Below are 17,155 nucleotides of genomic sequence, written 5' to 3'. Positions count from 1 at the left end.
AAATCTCTGGACAATTGGGGATAAATAAGTGAGCAGATCTTTTCCTCCAACTCCAAAGTCTAGTTCTGGGCCAAGACTAGAAAAGGGTATAGCCAGATTGGGAGAAGCATGAAAGTCTGGTTCAGGCCTAGATCACTTCTGTTCTGAAGAACCCATGGAAATTTAGGATAATTTAGGGAAATATTTCTAGTGTTCTAGGCCCTGGAATAGGTCTTCAGTTTTCTAGTTCATTCCAGTTCATTCCCAGAAACAGTCCTTCCTTCTAGTAATCCTCTAGATAGCTAATAACACTATCTCCACGACCCTGAGCCGGTAACTTAATCACTCCAAACTTCAGTTCCTTACCTGTAAAATTAAGGCATTGGGTTGCTAGATGACCTCCGAGGTCCCTTTGAGCTCTAAATCTATGATCCTATAACCTTAGATGGGGCAGCTAGGTGGTGAAGTGGATAGAGTGCCAGGCCTAAAGTCATGAAGACCCATCTTCCCAAGTTCAAATCTGGCTTCAGACACTTACTAGCTGTGTGACCCTGGGCATGTTACTTAATCCTGTTTGCCTTAGTTCTTCATCTATAAAATGAATTGGAGAAGGTATCTCTGCCAAGAAAATTCCTAATGGGGTCATAAAGAGTTAGACGTGACTGAAACAACTCAATAACAAGATAAACTTAGAATGTATCAGCCTTGGGGTCAATCAGAATCACCTTAGTATTTATGCGTAGAAATGGGATGAAAAGCTGTATACTTTGAGATCTGTAAACCAATGAGGACACTTAAGAATCCCTCTAATGGACAATATAATTTCATGGTGTCTGAAATTTCATTGTCTCTGGAATTCCATCATCATTATTTACTTTTTATGTCATACTTTCAAAAAGTCTGATTATACAACTAATAATCATCTTTCCATCACCATCAAAATATGTATGTACACATTCATTGAAATCTACTGAAAATGCATTGTTTTCACTCTTACCTACCAAAACCTCTAATATTTTCCCCTCTACTTCCCTTACCTTGAAATGCGTGTTTAAAGGAAGAATAGAATAGGGATATTAAGCTATTTTTTTTTCTCTTCTGCAAAGAGGAGGCAAGAAGGAACTAATGCAATGATTTTTCCAGCACAAAAAGCATCAACACTGTTTGTAACAGAAAACATCAACTGTGTCAGTCCATGCCAGGAAGAAAATGATGGCCAGATCAGGTGTTTTAGTAAATTTTAGTACCTAGGACAGCCCAGGTAAAGAGGGAGAATATTTTCCTAGACCTCATGACATCATTTCCACAGGCTTCTTTTATGTGCATTATAACATATACATACAATTCACTGGACTCTCACTCACGTACACAGTGTAGGTAGATGCACCGTGTCAGAGCAGATATTCCTCTTCCCTACCCTTCCCTACCTCATAGAGTTGTGAGGAAGATGCTAAAAAATTGAAGTGACTCATTGCCATTCATCTCTTCTCCCATTATATATTCATTACCATCCTAATTGGCAAACCCAATGTTAAATGACAGGAGAATGACAAAGACTTGGATTCTTTCTTTCCTACTATGTCCTTCACTTTGACAAATCTGGTAGAATCAGTCTTGCTATAGCACGTTTCAAAAATGTGAATTTGTTCCAACACAATGGATATATTTGGCAACATTTTGAGCATAACTTGAATTTTGAGTTTGAGGCTTTTAGATTTCTTCCTTCAGAAACAGCTTGAGTGCAGAAAACTGCACCACTTTTCAATAACTCACAGACTGCAACTTTTCCACTTCCTCAAGGAAATTTGTTAAGGTCAAGGGCCATTTTTATTGTATATTTTCTTGTGAAGTGGTAGCTATGTTGTATATGGGGTGTTCAAGGAGGAATAGCACCTCTGGTGCGAAGGTTTGCCAAGACCTTTTCAGGGCTGTCCATCTACTGTTGGCATCTACCTGGCACTCAACTCTCGCCTGTAGGTCCAAGAAGCTGTAGCATGCATGGCAGCCACAGCCTGGTAAAACTGTCTTGGAAGACAGGCTAAACCAGGTTTAAGGGTAACTGACTCATCCATGAGTTAGGGGGGTGTCTACCCTAAGCATGTGATGACTTTCCCCGGCAGAATGCTCACAGGACAACAATTCGTTCCAATGGCTGTGAAGCTGGCTGAAGCTCTGTGAAGCTTGGTCAGACACTGAAGATGACAAGGTCATCTGCTGCATCCTGGGTCACTACCAGTTGTCTTGACTTTCATCTTGCCGATGGACTTTAATGACTCTGGAAAAGAGCATGAGACTGACAACTTTGTGCAACTCTGCCTCACTTAAATCCAATTCACGAAGGAGTTAAGATATCACCCCATGATGTCCTCAGTCCTCTTAGAAAATGAACAACAAACAGCAATAGCTGTGAGCAGAGGAGGGCTGTCCTGAGCCACCCTGACACCCTTCTGACATGGCCTCCACCTGAGATCCAGATTTTCAACCTGCCCAATTTACAGGAGACTTTGCCAGCCCTGTGGGAACTAGGGCATAGGCCAAGCAGCATCCTGAAGCTGCCAACACCAGCACTGTTTATTGTAGTATTTATGTATTGCTTAACCTTTTTATGTATCAAACTGTGCTATTGCATTTTTTAAAAAAATAGGTTATCTTTTTTTAACGTTATTGATGAAGTTTTTGAGTGTTGTGCCCCCTAACCCCGTTTCCCCCATAAAAATGAGGTTTTTAATGCATAATTTTATATATCATGGTGCTTTTAGGGAACAAATATGTTGCAGTATAGAAGAATTGACTGTAGTAGCAAATTCTAGTTGACAAAAAGCTGGGGCTGAAAGCTATGACTAGTAGGCTGAATACCAGAAACGGGACTGATGGTTATCTCAACATCAGTGTACTTTAAGCAGCTAGGTGGCATAGTAGATGGAGTGGCAGGACTGGAGTAAGGAAGTAAAGAAGACCTGAGTTCAAATGTGGATTCAAAACTCATGAGCTGTGTGACTCTAGCTTCTGTGTCTTAGCCTGTGTTTTCTTTGGCTTCCTCAAATGTAGAATGGGAGTAATGATAGCATTTATTTCCCAGGGCTGATGTGAGGATCAAACGAGATAATATTTGTAAAGCACCTAGCAAGTGTCTGGCATATAGTAGGTACTATATAAATACTAGCTATTATTAACTATGTTTTTTTCAGTGCAGTGTTTCCTGGTGGAGTAACACTAGAGAAAAGAAAGGGTGGCCCTTCATGTCAATTAAATTACTATGTCTTAGATTTATAACTCATACAGTTAGAAAAAGGGGGATAATAGCTCTTATCCTGGTACTTATGTAATATTAGGAGACCTAGAGGAAGGCCTCCAGCACATTGGATGGATCCCTATGAATAATTTATGGGGGAACTTAGACACAGTGGCATGGGATGAAAAGTCATGGATGTGTTGCAATCTGCATTGTTGGAGGTTATATAGATGAGCTAGATCACAGATCCATAAATTATTGAATTCAGAATCACAAAAATCTCATTTAGAAAGGATATTCAATATTATCCAGTCCAATCTACATTTAACTAAGAATTCCTGATACATACTCCACAATGGCATTCAGATTTTGTTTGAAGACCTGTCACTGTTGTTCAGTTTTTTTTTCAGTCATGTCTGACTCTTTGTAACCTTCTTTGGGGTTTTCTTCATTTCCTTCTCCAGCTCATTTTACAGATGAGGAAGCTGAGGCAAACAGAGTTAAGTGACTTGCCCTGGGTCAAAAACCTAGTAAGCATCTGAGGCTGGATTTGAACTCAGGTTCTCCTGACTCCAGGCTCAGCACTCTATACATTGCACCACATATTTCGATGACTTTTAGGAAGTTTTTCTTTATATCAATCCTCAGTACGCTTCTTTGTAATTCAGCTGGTGCCAACTAAACAACTCTAATCTCTTTCCCACATAACAGTCATAGAGAGTTATCAGTAGGCCACATTGTTGCTACTGGTGGTAAGATTTTTTTATTTGTTACTTTATTTAGTGGCATAAAATTGTGAAGTCACTTTTGTTATCATGTATTAAAATCACTTAAGGACAAGAGAAATACTTGAGGGACTTAAAACACCACAAGTACTGTATAGACATTATAATTTGATAACTAGAAGTTAGTTATCCAGCAAACTCAATTATCTAGAAATAAGCCAAGAAATACCTCAAAGCATCAAAAACAGATGTAATAGAATCCATGTCCTACAATTCAGGCACTTCACTACTAGGAAAGCTCCATTATCCCCTCCCTTCATGTGTATCCACCATGATTTTAGACACAATTCCAATATACTGAGAGGAGTGACAGGTTTTCCCAGCTCTAACATTTAAAAGCTGTGTAGCAGTCACTTAAATGGCTAGTCTTAGCATCTTCATCTATAAAAATAGGAGATAATACTTGTAATATTGACTTCACAGGGTCATTGTGAGGAAAAAAATTTGTAAATTGCAAAAAAAAAAAAATTTACACTGGAGTTACCATCATCATCATCCCCATCATCGTCATTGTTATTTTATTGCCTATGTATATTATTTCCCAGCCCATAACAGATTTGAAAAAGCAAATTAGAAAAGGGAGCTGGCATACTGACTGACAATAGCAAGAAATACACTCCAAAATACTGAGGGAATTCACAGTATATTGTTGTTCCTCAGTTTGCATCTTTTAAAACTTCCAAGTTTGTATAGGCTTGTTTGCCCAATAGATTGAGAGTTTTGGTGAGATATATCCACTTGACAATTCTGTAGAATAAGATTTTAAAACACAGCCTAACTTTTGGTAGCATAAATTTGTCTTTATCGCTTCATACTGACAGAACTTCAAGAATCTCCACTTGAAGTTGTGAACTGGTTCAAGCATTCTGGGGAACAATTTAGAACAATGACCAAAGGGCTATCAAACTGTGAATAAACTTTGACCCAACAAAACACTACTAGGTCTGTGTCCCAAAGAGATTTTAAAAAGAAAGGAAAAGGACTTACATGTACAAAAATACTCACAGTAGCTCTTTTTGTGGTGCTAAAGAACTGGAAAATTGAGGGGATGCCCATCAATTGGGGAATGGATCAGCAAGTAGTGATCCGTAATTATGATGGAGTATTATTGTGCTATAAGAAATGATGAGCAGGATGGTTTCAGAAAAACCTGAGAAGACTTACATGAACTGATGCATGGTGAAGTGAGCAGAACCCAGAGAACATTATTCATAATAACAGCAATATTGTACGATGATCATCGGAAGAAGACTTAGTTACTCTGATCAGGACAACGATCCAAGACAGTCTCAAAGGACCCATGATGAAAAATGCTATCCACTTCCAGAAAGAGAGCTGATTAACTCTGAGTGCAGATGAAGCATACTTTTTTCACTTTCTTTATGTTTCTTGATTTTCCTTGTTTTTTCCAACATGACTAATATGGAAATGTTTTGCATTATTTCATATGTATAACTGATATCATATTGCTTGCCTTCTCAGAGGGTGGGAGGGAGGAAGAGAATTTGTAACTCAAGATGTTAAAAAATGCTAAAAATAATTAAAGGGAAAAAAAAGAGAATCTCCATGTGAAAGTTAGTCTACGTACTCCATCATTTCTTCCTCAAGTCTTAACTAAACTTGACAATAGATTCTGAGCAAAGTAGTATACAGAGCAATGAACAGGCCTTAAGCTTACTTTATGTAGGGCTATATAAAGGTCTATGTTTTACACACAAACCATACCATATGGATTCCAATTAGCAGCAAATTAACTCAATAGTCTTTGAGAATTTCTATAGCCAAAATAATCATTGTGTGACTGTATCTGTGATTAAGTATACACTGGCCAACTTTAGTGATGAAGTGTTTCTGAACTTAGCTAGGCTGCTTCTCCAACATGGACATACGTTCCCCAAGTCCATGCTTAAGCCCTCTTAAGCTCTAAAATGATATTCCATTGAACTCATTCAAAATATTAAATATCTCAGTAAATTTTGATAAAGTGCTGTTCCTATGTTGCTTTGATTCTTAGTTTTTATTTACATCCTTTATTTTGATGGCTTCTTTATGTTTTCACATTTATACAGTCCCATTAACGTCTTAAGTCAGGGGTCTAAGTTCTGGAAAGACGAAGTTTTGTGAGGCAATCACTGCAAAGTCGGTAGGGGGAGCACTTTTTCTATAAAGCATATAAGTACTAGCCATCATCTGAAATGCTTCTTATTCCTTTTCTTAAGATAAGGTTATGAAGTACTTGATTAAGAGTCGCTATATCCCCTAAAAGAGTTTGGGTCCAATTATGCTCAGTCTATGCTTGCAAAACTATGTTATAATGTGACAAGTAGATATGATATACTCAAAAATTTTTATAGAAATTATCTAAAACATATGTATTATTCCTATCACTCCAATTCCATATTATAGCATATTTTTATTTTAAGAGAAGATCAAGGAGCTAAAATATTCTGGAATTGAGGATGGATATAGAGTTCTGGACTCAGAGTCAGGAAAACATGAGTTCAAATCTGACCTCAGAGACTTGTGTAACCATGGCCAAATGAATTAATCTCTTTTTGCCTCAGTTTCCTCCACAGTAAAATGGAGGTAGTAATTGCACTTACTTTCCTGGGTTGTTGTGAAGATCAAATAATATTTTAAAGCAAGTAGCACAGTGCCTGGCACATAGTAGGCACTTAATAAATACTAATATCATTGTCATTATTATTATTGGTCCCACATTAATAATCAACTAGTTACGTGACCTAGGGCAAGTCACTTCTCTGATCCTCAGTTTCCTCCTCTGTAAATTGTAAATAAGACTCATACTCTTATTTCAAAAGATTTTTGTGAACAAATCATATGCAAACTATAAAATGTTTTATCTATGTGAATTACCATCATATGCTGGGCCAGCTAGGGCCCATAGTGCATGGAACATTTGGCTTGGAATCAAGAAGACTCATCTTCATGAGGTCATATCCAGCCTCAGACACTTAGTAGCTGTGTGACTATGGGCAAGTCACTTAACCCAGTTTGCCTCAGTTTCTCCATCTGTAAAATGAGCTGGAGAAGCAAATGGAAAGACCTGGGTTCAAGTTCTGCCTCTGACATAACCTGGCTGTAACTGTGGGTTTAACCTGTCAGTGGCTTGAGGCTCTATAAGATTTATGTCTATAAGACTGAGGCTATGTAACACATAATTCTTAAGACTATGTTATGCATGAAATGCCTTCTGGCTAGGTAGAGGAAGTTTCTATACTGGGAGTTTCCCCACAATAATCATTGACAGACACAAAGATGTTCTAAAATTCTGTATCTCTTCCTTACTGTGGTATAGTGTCTCTGAGTCTTCAAAATCAGCAGAGCAACTCTAGTAGTTCTTACCACGCTGGAAAGTTTCAAGGATGGACCCAACAATAAAATCAGACTAGCTATGTTTGGAGAGATGTCTTACCAGATAGTTGGCTACCAAATGATTTCTTTTTTGTCAAAATAACTCATAAACTATTTACTAAGTAACAAACTACATTGGTGGGTTGAGTACTTACAGTGTTGAATATAGATCTTTTGAAGGATTATGGTTATAGAAAACTCTATGGATTGTTAGAATGTTAGATTGGGATAGAACCTTGAGATCACTTAGTCCAGCATCCCTTATGCTACAGATGAGGAAACTGAGGCTCAGAAAGGTGAAATTACTTTCTCTTCTTCAGAGGGCAAGTGACAAAACAAGAGCCTTTATCCAGGTCTCCTGATGACCAGTCTTGTGATCTTTCTGGATTTATATGCAGTAGCAGATATTTGCATGCCTTCACGTGAATGAAAAATACCAAACTCCATGAACATAGGTTGTCTATTCAGTGTCAGACATCCATATGAAAATTTAATTAATCATCCAAATATCGGGTAATTTAGCATCATACAGACAAAGCAACCAGGTGACTGATGAAAATTTCTACTTTTCATCCAGATGTGTCACTATCAGGTGGACACTTACCCAGAAGGTAGTTTTAATAGAATAGAAAAGGACATTAACAAGCGAACTTGAAGCATAGTTGTATACCTGAAAAGTCATAATGACTTTTATTTGTGTAATGATGTTAGTACTAATACATTCCTTATGATTTATTAAGGTAGGATTTTTAATTATTAGACAACCTCATATTACATATTAAATTTTTTTATTACTTAGTAAGAATTTTAAAATCACAAAATAGTGTGGAAATATTTAAGTAATAGAATTTATGGAGTGCTGGAAAATACTGGAATATAAAGATCAATTTTTTAGTATGCCACATACTAAACTGTTCTAGAACAGTTGGTTTCTTGCAGACAGTATTTATTTTTTTTAAATAATTTAAGACAGCATAAGCTTGTACCAAGCATAAGCATTGTAACAAAGTGCAACTTTTCAGCAAATCCTCCCCAAAAGATATTAACTCAAAATATCATTAGCACATATTTTCTCCCTACAAAAATAGCATGTCAGACATCATTAATTGGATGTATTAACAACTATTTACATACAGCCAACTCGTAGGCTAGTGAGATTTAACGTTGTTTAAACACAGCGTTTGAGGCAAACAGTAGCAACAGCAGCAGCAAATGCACCAAACTGACTAAAAGACCCAGATATTTTCTTCTCTTGTAGTCAGACTGTTGTGTCTCACCTCTTACATAACATTCAAGTGAGATTTCTCACAGTGCTACCTTGGCAACAAACTAAAAATATCTAGACAAGGTCTTGGTTTAAACCTTATTTTAAAAGCTTTCTTTGTGATAATCTAGTATCTGGTATGGTCTCCAGAAAGGGAAATCATAGTAGCTGGAGATAGAAAGGCCTCGTGGGGATTTATGCCACACCTTCATAGCATTTCCAATCAACGCTGACTAGTTCAAATGACTCTACCAGCTTTTAGATTGTGTACAATTTAGTATTTAGGATAAGTTTTTTTTTAAGAATAGTAATTTTTTAGAATTTAGACTTTTCTTAGTTCAGTGCACAGACTTTTTTAACAGCAAGATTAAAAAACTCAGGAACATAATGATTTAAAACAACAGTGTGGGTACAAATGCACTTGCCCTATATATATTTCTATCATGTCTAAGAGAAAATTAAGGTAAGTCAATTGATTCAAGGTCCATTTCTCAATAAAGTGCTAACAAATTGTACTAAGGGTGCTTCTTGCTTTCTTCAACACACCTTCCCCAAAGTCAAGTGCAAGTCAAGAAGTGGAACCTAGAAACACTATATATATATATATATAAAACCATTTAAAACAAAGTGCGACATTTAATTTGGAGAAAAATTGTATCTTTGCTTCTCTTAAAACAAGACGACCTAACAACAGACAAATGTATGGATTCAATAAAGCTAAACATATACTGAGTAGCAAATTAAGTCTAAAAGTTCCTCATTCCCAGTTTGTGGGGACCCACTCCGAGTAAGTAGGAGCTCTTTGGGGACAGATACAGTGGGTTAATTACCGGATGCTGTAACCTGGCTCCAAGCACCTTTTTAAATTTTTTTTGAGCGTATACCCTCTGTTTCAGTTACCTCCATTACATTCCAGCAGACACTACAGACCTGCCAGAAGTGAAACTTTTCGGCTATGTTAGCCCTGCCTTACTCATGAACAATGTTTAACATTTTAAAACTGTCACAGTCCAAATGGAGGTAAAACTTAAATAGTTGATTAAAAAAAAACAGTAAACAAAACAAAAAAAAACACACCCACAGCGCAGGATCTTTACAGCAGCCTGGTTGGGGGGGAAGGGGGAGGGGACTGAGGACACACAGGAACTTGAAATCACTCAAAACAAAAAAAGGTACTTTTAAGTATTACTGTTAATATTATTATAATTAACCACCCATCCTTCCTGCGAAATGGGAAAGCTTTCAAGCGTTTTCCTTTCCAGGCTGGGAGGAATCCCCCTGAGAAGATGCCTCCAGGTCCGAGCTCAGCCCAGGCTCTCTGGAGGAAGCTGCGAAGGGGAGGTGGGCGAACGGGTGAAGGGGTAGGGGAAAGTGCTGATGGGGGGCCGCAGGAGAAGCCAGCTCCGGAGGCAGGATGGTTGGAGCGGCTGCACTCGCCTTCTCAGGAGGCGGCGAGAGCACCGAGGACAGGCAAGGGAAGGCAGCAGCTGCCGCGGCAGCAGCAGCAGCAGCCGCCGCAGCCTGGGCTGGAATGCCTGGGTAGAGCAGGGGGATGGGGGCTGCCGCAGCAGGGTACAGGTATTTTTCCAGGTTGCTCTTATCCAAGAAAGGCTGCATGTAAGCAGCTGCTGCCGAGGGGGAGATGAAGTAGAAGGGTAGGCAGAAGGGAGCTGCCGCTGCTGCCGCCGCCGCCGCCGGTTGCCCAAAGGGAGTCCCCCCGCCTCCTCCAAAGGCCACCAGTGAGCTGAGCAGTGCGGCGTCTGGTCTCAGCAGGGCAGCGGCCGGATTCGGCCCCAGCAGAGCTGCGGCTGCGCTGCCTCCAGGACTGCTGCTCTCGCCGCAATCCAATTTCATCCTCTTGGGCTCTGGGGACTCTTCTCCAGGGGGCTCCTGCTTAATGGTGACACGACTTCCCCCAGGGGCATGGTACTTCTCCCGGTCAGGCCGGGCCTCGCCCTCCCCACCATAGCCGCTGTCAGTGTCCGTGTCATTCTCCCCAGCGAGTTCAGAGCTAGGTTGAGTCCTCTGAATCACAGGGACGCAGTTTGTCTGGGGCTCCAGCTTCTGCACGGTGCGATCCTGAGAGGCGTTCACAGACAAGAAGGAGGAGGGGGGTGTTGCAATGGAAGAGGAGGAGGAGGAGGAGGAAGAAGTGGTGGTAGTGGTGGTGGAGGAGGAGGAGGAGGTGGAGGAGGAAGTGTTTCCTTTGCTCAATGGGACCTGTTGAGTCAACAGCTGGGGGCTGGGTAAGAACTGAGTGGAAACGGAGTGCAAGTGGTTGATTAGCTGGGCACATCTCTGCTCCCTGGGCATCCAGCTTTCAAACCGGGAAAGGTATTGCATGACTTCTTTGGCGCATGTTTGAAATCCCGAATGGAAAGAATCCAAATCGGCCTGAATGGGAGATTTCATAGATCGCTCCCCTAGGATGAGGAAGAGAAGATCGGGAATGGGAGGTGGTGGGTGAGGGAAGAAAAATGGCAGAAAAGAAAAACACTAACGTTAAAGCATCTGGCTATCACGTGGACACTGGGCATTGCTATATGTCTGTCTTCAATAATTAATAACCTGCTAGGTCCACCAGTTGCTATGATATTGGGAGAGGGGTATCATTGCTCTGGAATAAAGAGACAAACCAGGGTGAAGCTTTGACAACTACTTAAAATAAAAATCTGCCTCTTAGGAATTTTGAAATCTTTAATACCAAGAAACCATAATTTCTAGTGAACTTACTCTTAAAAAAAAGTAAGCTTGCTATCCCACAGAGGAGAAACAAAACCCCTTCATAATTGCACCTCTATGGACTAAGAGCAAATAAATTCCTGTGTTGGCATTCCTCAAACTGACTTACCATTTTGTAAAGCAATTATCTTCTGATGCTGCTGCTCTGTCAAGGCTGTCAACGCCTTTAAATGTTTCAAAGTTAATTCCAAAACTACTGCTTTCTCCAGATGCCCTAGAGTCTGCAGTGGGGCAAAGAAGAAAGGGGCTCATGGTTATTTAACAAAATACATTTGGCTCCAATAGGTTTCCATTCATCACTGGAACTTAAACTCCCTTTGAAAGAAGTATTTTTAACCTGGCTTACTTATACAAGGCAGGTTAAAAAAATGATTGCGTGCTTTTTTTTTTTTGTGAGCATACATCATTCAGCTGAGTCTGTGGTAAACTCTAACAATACAACATAAGTTACTGTCAGACATCAAATATTTACATTTATTCTTAAATCTGGAGGAGTTTCTTTACCAGGCTGTTACAAATCCCCATAGTGTAGAAAGGAATCTTCCTTACCGTCAATTTCAGATGTTCTGGCAGTAAGTCTTTAAGCTGAGCAATGCATTCATTAATTCTGTCTCGTCTTTTCTTTTCTATCAATCTGTGTGGTAGTTTGTAGGTCTCCTTCATATATAAAAATTGAGGAAGAAAAAGAGATCAACATTATATTCAATCCACCAAGAACACATACTGTATGACAAGGCAAACCAGGTACCTCTTTCTACTGGTCTGTACTGAACTGCAATTAAAATGCAGGTATAGTGTTTAACCTTCCCTTGTGCAAGTTATCCGTCAAGCTACTTAAAATTCAGTTAGGAGAAGCCAAAAGATTGAAGTATTGTTGCAGTGTAGCGCTTTGCTTTGAAGTGAAGAACCTTAATTAACTATCCAGGCAGGGTATGAAGATCATCAGAAACTTATTCTTACCTTGCTTTCGTCTCTCTTCATTCCCCTTTTGGGTTTACACATATACAAGGATGAATAGTCCAGTCTGCAAAACAGAAATAAGCATCAAATACCAAGTCTGGGAGGATCTTTGCTCTTTCCGGCTTCTCACCACTTTCTGGAGAAGATAAGAGAAGAAAACAGAAGGCGAGACAGATATTCGTAAGGGTGCGTGCACCTTACCCTATAAAATCTCTATGTTCCATTAACTGTCTCTCTTGCAAACGAGAGATTCCTTCGTCCATGTTTGGCAACAGCTGCTGGTTTCTTTTTTGTTGCAATTTTTGGGGTTTCGTTTTCTAATTTGCGGGACGGTGTTCTTGGGAGATCTTGGGGAAAATCTGTGCGCCTCCAGTTCTCCCTCTCCCTCTCCAGTGCAGCAGTGTTTAAAGTGTGAAGCAGTTGGTCTCGCTCTAGCCTGACTCAAATCTCTCTCTCTCTCTCTCTCTCTCTCTCTCTCTCTCTCTCTCTCTCACACACACACACACACACACAGACGCGCGCGCGCACACACACGCGCACACACACACACATACACACTCAGTGCTGTTAGTTTGCACTCGCTCTGTTCAGTGTTTGGCCACAGGGCACGCGCGTCGCCAGCCAGACCAGCACCCAGCTCACGTGCGGAACGTACCATCCGCGGTCCAGACTGGGGGGAGGGGGGGGAGGAAGAAGGGAGAGGAAGGACAAGAAAGATTAGGAAGGAGAGGGAAACTATATAGAGAGACGGAGGGCGAGAAGAGAGTGAGAGAAGAGGGCTGGAGCACCTGATTAGGGCCACCAGAAAGGAAAAACAACTTTGGTCAAGCTATACACCTTCTAGAAGGCGGGGAGGTGAAGGCAGGGGGAGACGGGTGGAGAGGACGGGGTGCGGGGGAGCCAGGGCTTCCTCCCGCACGGAAATACGACTCCTTGGGCCCGTCATTACGGTGCATTAACATGGCTTGGGCTGTTCCACCGCCTACTCTGCTCTCCTGGACCTAAGAACGAGAATTGGCGAAGGGTAAACTTCGGTCCCAAAGGGGATTTTTTGAGAATTGAGGAGGAGGCGAGGGGAGACCCTTTGGCTGTGGTAGAGTCTCCGCTGCCAGAGGAACCATTAGTAATCTGTTCCCTTTAGAAATAAAGAATAATAATTAACATTGTAGTCACAGGGTTTGAATGTCGTAATCCAAATGTCTTTCCGCAATATCGTGTCCCTATGCCACCTAAACTTCCCCTAGCACCCGGAATTGCGGAGTCCCTAATCACGACAGCCAATGAGACTAGGCGGTTTGAGTCCCTTTTCTGCTTTTAGTTCCCTGGAGAACACAGGGGGGAAGGGAGGGGAAACTGGAGGATGCCACCGTGAGGGAATACACCACGGAAAAGGTGCAGAATTAATCATTCTAAACTCTGCTGCCTGTCAGGGCCTGGGGTGTAGCTATGTGCCTCAGCCCTTCTCCTCCCCTCTTCTCCTCATGAACACTGGAAGTGTGCACAGCCCACGTTTTACAACCTCTGGCACCTAAAAAGCCTCTTTCCTTAAGCCTGTCTCAAACTGGTACAAGCACAGGGCTAGCAACGTGATCCGACAGGCTGCTGCCACATCACTGTACTGGGAGCCCGTGCTGGGCTCGCCTCCGCTGCCGTTGCCGCTGCCACCGCCTCCTCTGCTGTACTCCAGAGAGAGTGGGGGGGGAAAAGAAAGCCTAGAGCACCTAAGCACAAGCCGGATTACCTTTTCCCTAGAGCGATCCCCAAGAAAATGACTCACTGCTAGTGAAAGTAACCAGGGATTTGCGTTTAGTTGAGCATTACAATCTACGCCTCAGGGTGCAGCGCCGCGGCGATTTGGAAGGGTGCAAGTAGGTAAAGAGAGGACATCTCGGAGTTGGGGGCAGGGGCTCCAAACTGAAACTCCCCTCCTATGACTACTGAGGCCAGTAACTGTAGGAGAGCTAGTCAAGGATTCTTCCTTCTTGCTTCCAGTGTAATGCTTACATTCTCCCCAGGGCGATCTCCGAAGAAATTAATCATTGCCTGGGAACCAGGGTGAAAGCTGGTGTAGGAGCAAGCGGAAGGAGCGAGGTCTACTGCTTTTCCTATGTCCTGACCCTACTCTGCATATGTGAGGCAGGGACAAGATCTGGGTCGCTGGAAGCAGTGTCTGGATGGAAATCACGTGCCTGCAGCAACTTATTCTTTTTTTTTTTTCCACTTCAAGGAGCCGCCGCTGCCATCGAACCAGCCTGTCCTGCTGCTGCAGCCACCTAACCTCATTGAAGAAGAAACCAGGTGGCTTGATAACCAGGGTGGCAGTAGGGCTGTAACCATGCTCAACCTTGTTTGAGAAAATTCTTTAATGGATCTAGTTAATTTGTCTTAAGGTGGTTTTTAATTCTGAAGTGCCATTTTTAAAAACTATCGTTGAGAAACTTTTTAACCCTTTCATTCATTGCCCTCCCCCCCCTCCCAGTCCCAGGTGGTTTGGTAATAAATTATGTTTTGGGGGAGAGGGAAAGTTGGGGCTTCAATTAGTATTCTTTTGTCATGACAATTCACTACGAAGTAAGAGAAACTGGAGTATTGCATAAATTTTCCTTACCAAATAAGTGATTAGTAAAGTTTTTAAGGTAAATATCTCTGAATCAACTCAAAGGTTCAGGTTAGAGAGCACGGTAAATTTATGTTTGGAAATTTATTGCATGGAAGTGAATCCCAGAGTATGCAGTAAAAATAAAATAAGGGCTTGATTACCGAATCCTTTTCATGAATGGAGCAGTCAAATCCATAAATATAAATGTCCATAGTAAGGCACAATTTAAGTAAATGAAAATTTGTTTTAAAAAATAAGCTAAAAAGAAGCTGAAGAAACTTATGTATTAACACATAAGTTTAGCTGAGGGAGAAGTTGAGGAGAAAATTAATAATTGAGTACATAAAGTGTTATATTCAGAGGCACATGGCTGCCCACAGTGCCTTTGGTCAGAAGCCTCTGGCTGTATACTTGGGCTTTCACTCTTATATACTTCTTCCTCCATCACTTTTGTGTCCTTACCCTGACTGTAAAAATGGGTCTTTTATTTCTGTTCCAAATTCTTATTGCTCCTTGCCCTCTTCCATTTTTCCTTCCAAGTTTCTAGTATTAGCTGCTTCGGTGTTATTTTTCTGAATGGGGAGAGAGGCACATGAACTGCTGAGCTAACATCAGGAAAAGGCAAATACAAGAAAAAAAATAGGATATAAGAACAGGTTCTTAGGAATCTCAAGCTCTGAAGTCAAATTTGAAGTAAATATCTTAATAAATGCCTCTTTGCAAATGATGGATAATTTATGAAGTCATACACTTTTGGAAGGGAAATACCTCATTTTTACAATTGAAAAAACTGAGATGCATAAAGGTTAAATGAGTTCTTCAAAATGGATCAGCAATGACAGAACTAGAACTCTAGCTTGATTTCTGATTTGCTGTCTGGGGTTAACGATAAAAGGGAGGGGCAGCTAGGTGGCGCAGTGTGTAGGGTACCGTCCCTAGAGTCAGGAGGATCTGAGTTCAAATGTGGCCTTAGCCACTTGGCACATTTACTAGCTGTGTGACGTTGAGCAAGTCACTTAACCCCAATTGCCCTGCCTTACCCCCTCCAAAAAAAAATAATAATGGAGATAAGGTGTCAGATGATCATTTGTCAGATATATTGTAGAGGTGATTCAATTAAGGGTTCCATTCAATTCCATAGTGCCTACTGTGTATAAGACATAGAGGATAAACAGATTTTAAAATGACATTATGCCTGAACTATAGGAACTTATACCCACTTAAATCATTTTCAGTCATGTCCTACTCTTTGTGACTCCATTTGGGGTTTTCTTGGCAGAGATACTGGGCTGATTTGCTGTTTCCTTCTCCAGCTCATTTTGCAGATGAGGAAACTGAGGCAAACAGGGTTAAGTGACTTGCCCAGGTTCACACAGCTGGTGTCTGAGGACGGATTTGAACTCACTAAGATGGGTCTTCCTGACTCTAGGTCCAGCACACCATATCCATGGTGTCACCTTGTTGCTTGTTTAAGACTTACAGTTAAACATAATGCAAGGTAAAATGTGAAGGGGCCAAAAGAGATATCCAGACAAAGTTCTCAAGGAATATTTGAGGAGGTAAAAAATGCTTTCAGTTTGGTGGTATTCAATAATATTACATTCAGGAAGAAGCATCTGATCTGAGCCTTGAAGTAAGAAAATGATTCTGACGGGTAGAGATGAAGTGGGAATGAATTCCAGGCATGGCATGGAAGGTATGTTTGGGGGGGAAATAGTAATCTGGATTCCATGGAACAGGTGTGTGAAAGGGAATGATGAAAGTAATGAGTCTATTTTATCTTGTCAACTTCTAGTTTCCAATATGGGAGCCAGGACACCTTGAGGGGAGTGATAGTGACACTCTACATATGTGATAAGCCAATTGGAGGGTAGAAAGACCAGTTGAATATAATGCTCTGTGCAATAGTCAATTCTTGGGCTCTTCTACAACACAACCATACCAACTCTTATAACTCAATTCTCCCTCCTTTCCTGTGAAAGCTTTTAACCTTCCAATTCTGAGCAGGGGCAGATATAACCTAAGCTAACCACTACCCACAACAGTTCTACCATTAGGATATTCCTTCTTCACCCTGTAACTCTAATATCACCTGAAGACTGCAATGGACCCCCTTTCAATGTTGGGTGGGACAGAATCATACAGAATGAGTCAACATGAATGGGTGACCTAAATCACAGATACCATTACATTATCTGTTTCCTCAAACCCATCTATTT

General features: G+C 41.0%; 1 protein-coding gene across 1 annotated transcript; it reads right to left on the bottom strand.

Moving 5' to 3' along the window:
* Positions 1-8,188: 8,188 nt before the first annotated feature.
* Positions 8,189-12,821, bottom strand: BHLHE41 (basic helix-loop-helix family member e41). Its single transcript, XM_036762062.1, has 5 exons — positions 12,539-12,821; positions 12,338-12,401; positions 11,927-12,034; positions 11,487-11,598; positions 8,189-11,058 (listed from the first exon to the last, which is right to left on the bottom strand). The coding sequence occupies exons 1-5, from the start codon at positions 12,598-12,600 to the stop codon at positions 9,878-9,880; spliced, it is 1,527 nt and encodes a 508-aa protein (XP_036617957.1). The 5' UTR covers positions 12,601-12,821; the 3' UTR covers positions 8,189-9,877.
* Positions 12,822-17,155: the final 4,334 nt, after the last annotated feature.

This window comes from Trichosurus vulpecula, chromosome 5 (assembly GCF_011100635.1).
Source record: "Trichosurus vulpecula isolate mTriVul1 chromosome 5, mTriVul1.pri, whole genome shotgun sequence".
NCBI classification, from domain to species: Eukaryota; Metazoa; Chordata; class Mammalia; order Diprotodontia; family Phalangeridae; genus Trichosurus; species Trichosurus vulpecula.
This window is presented reverse-complemented; position numbering and strand designations above follow the sequence as displayed.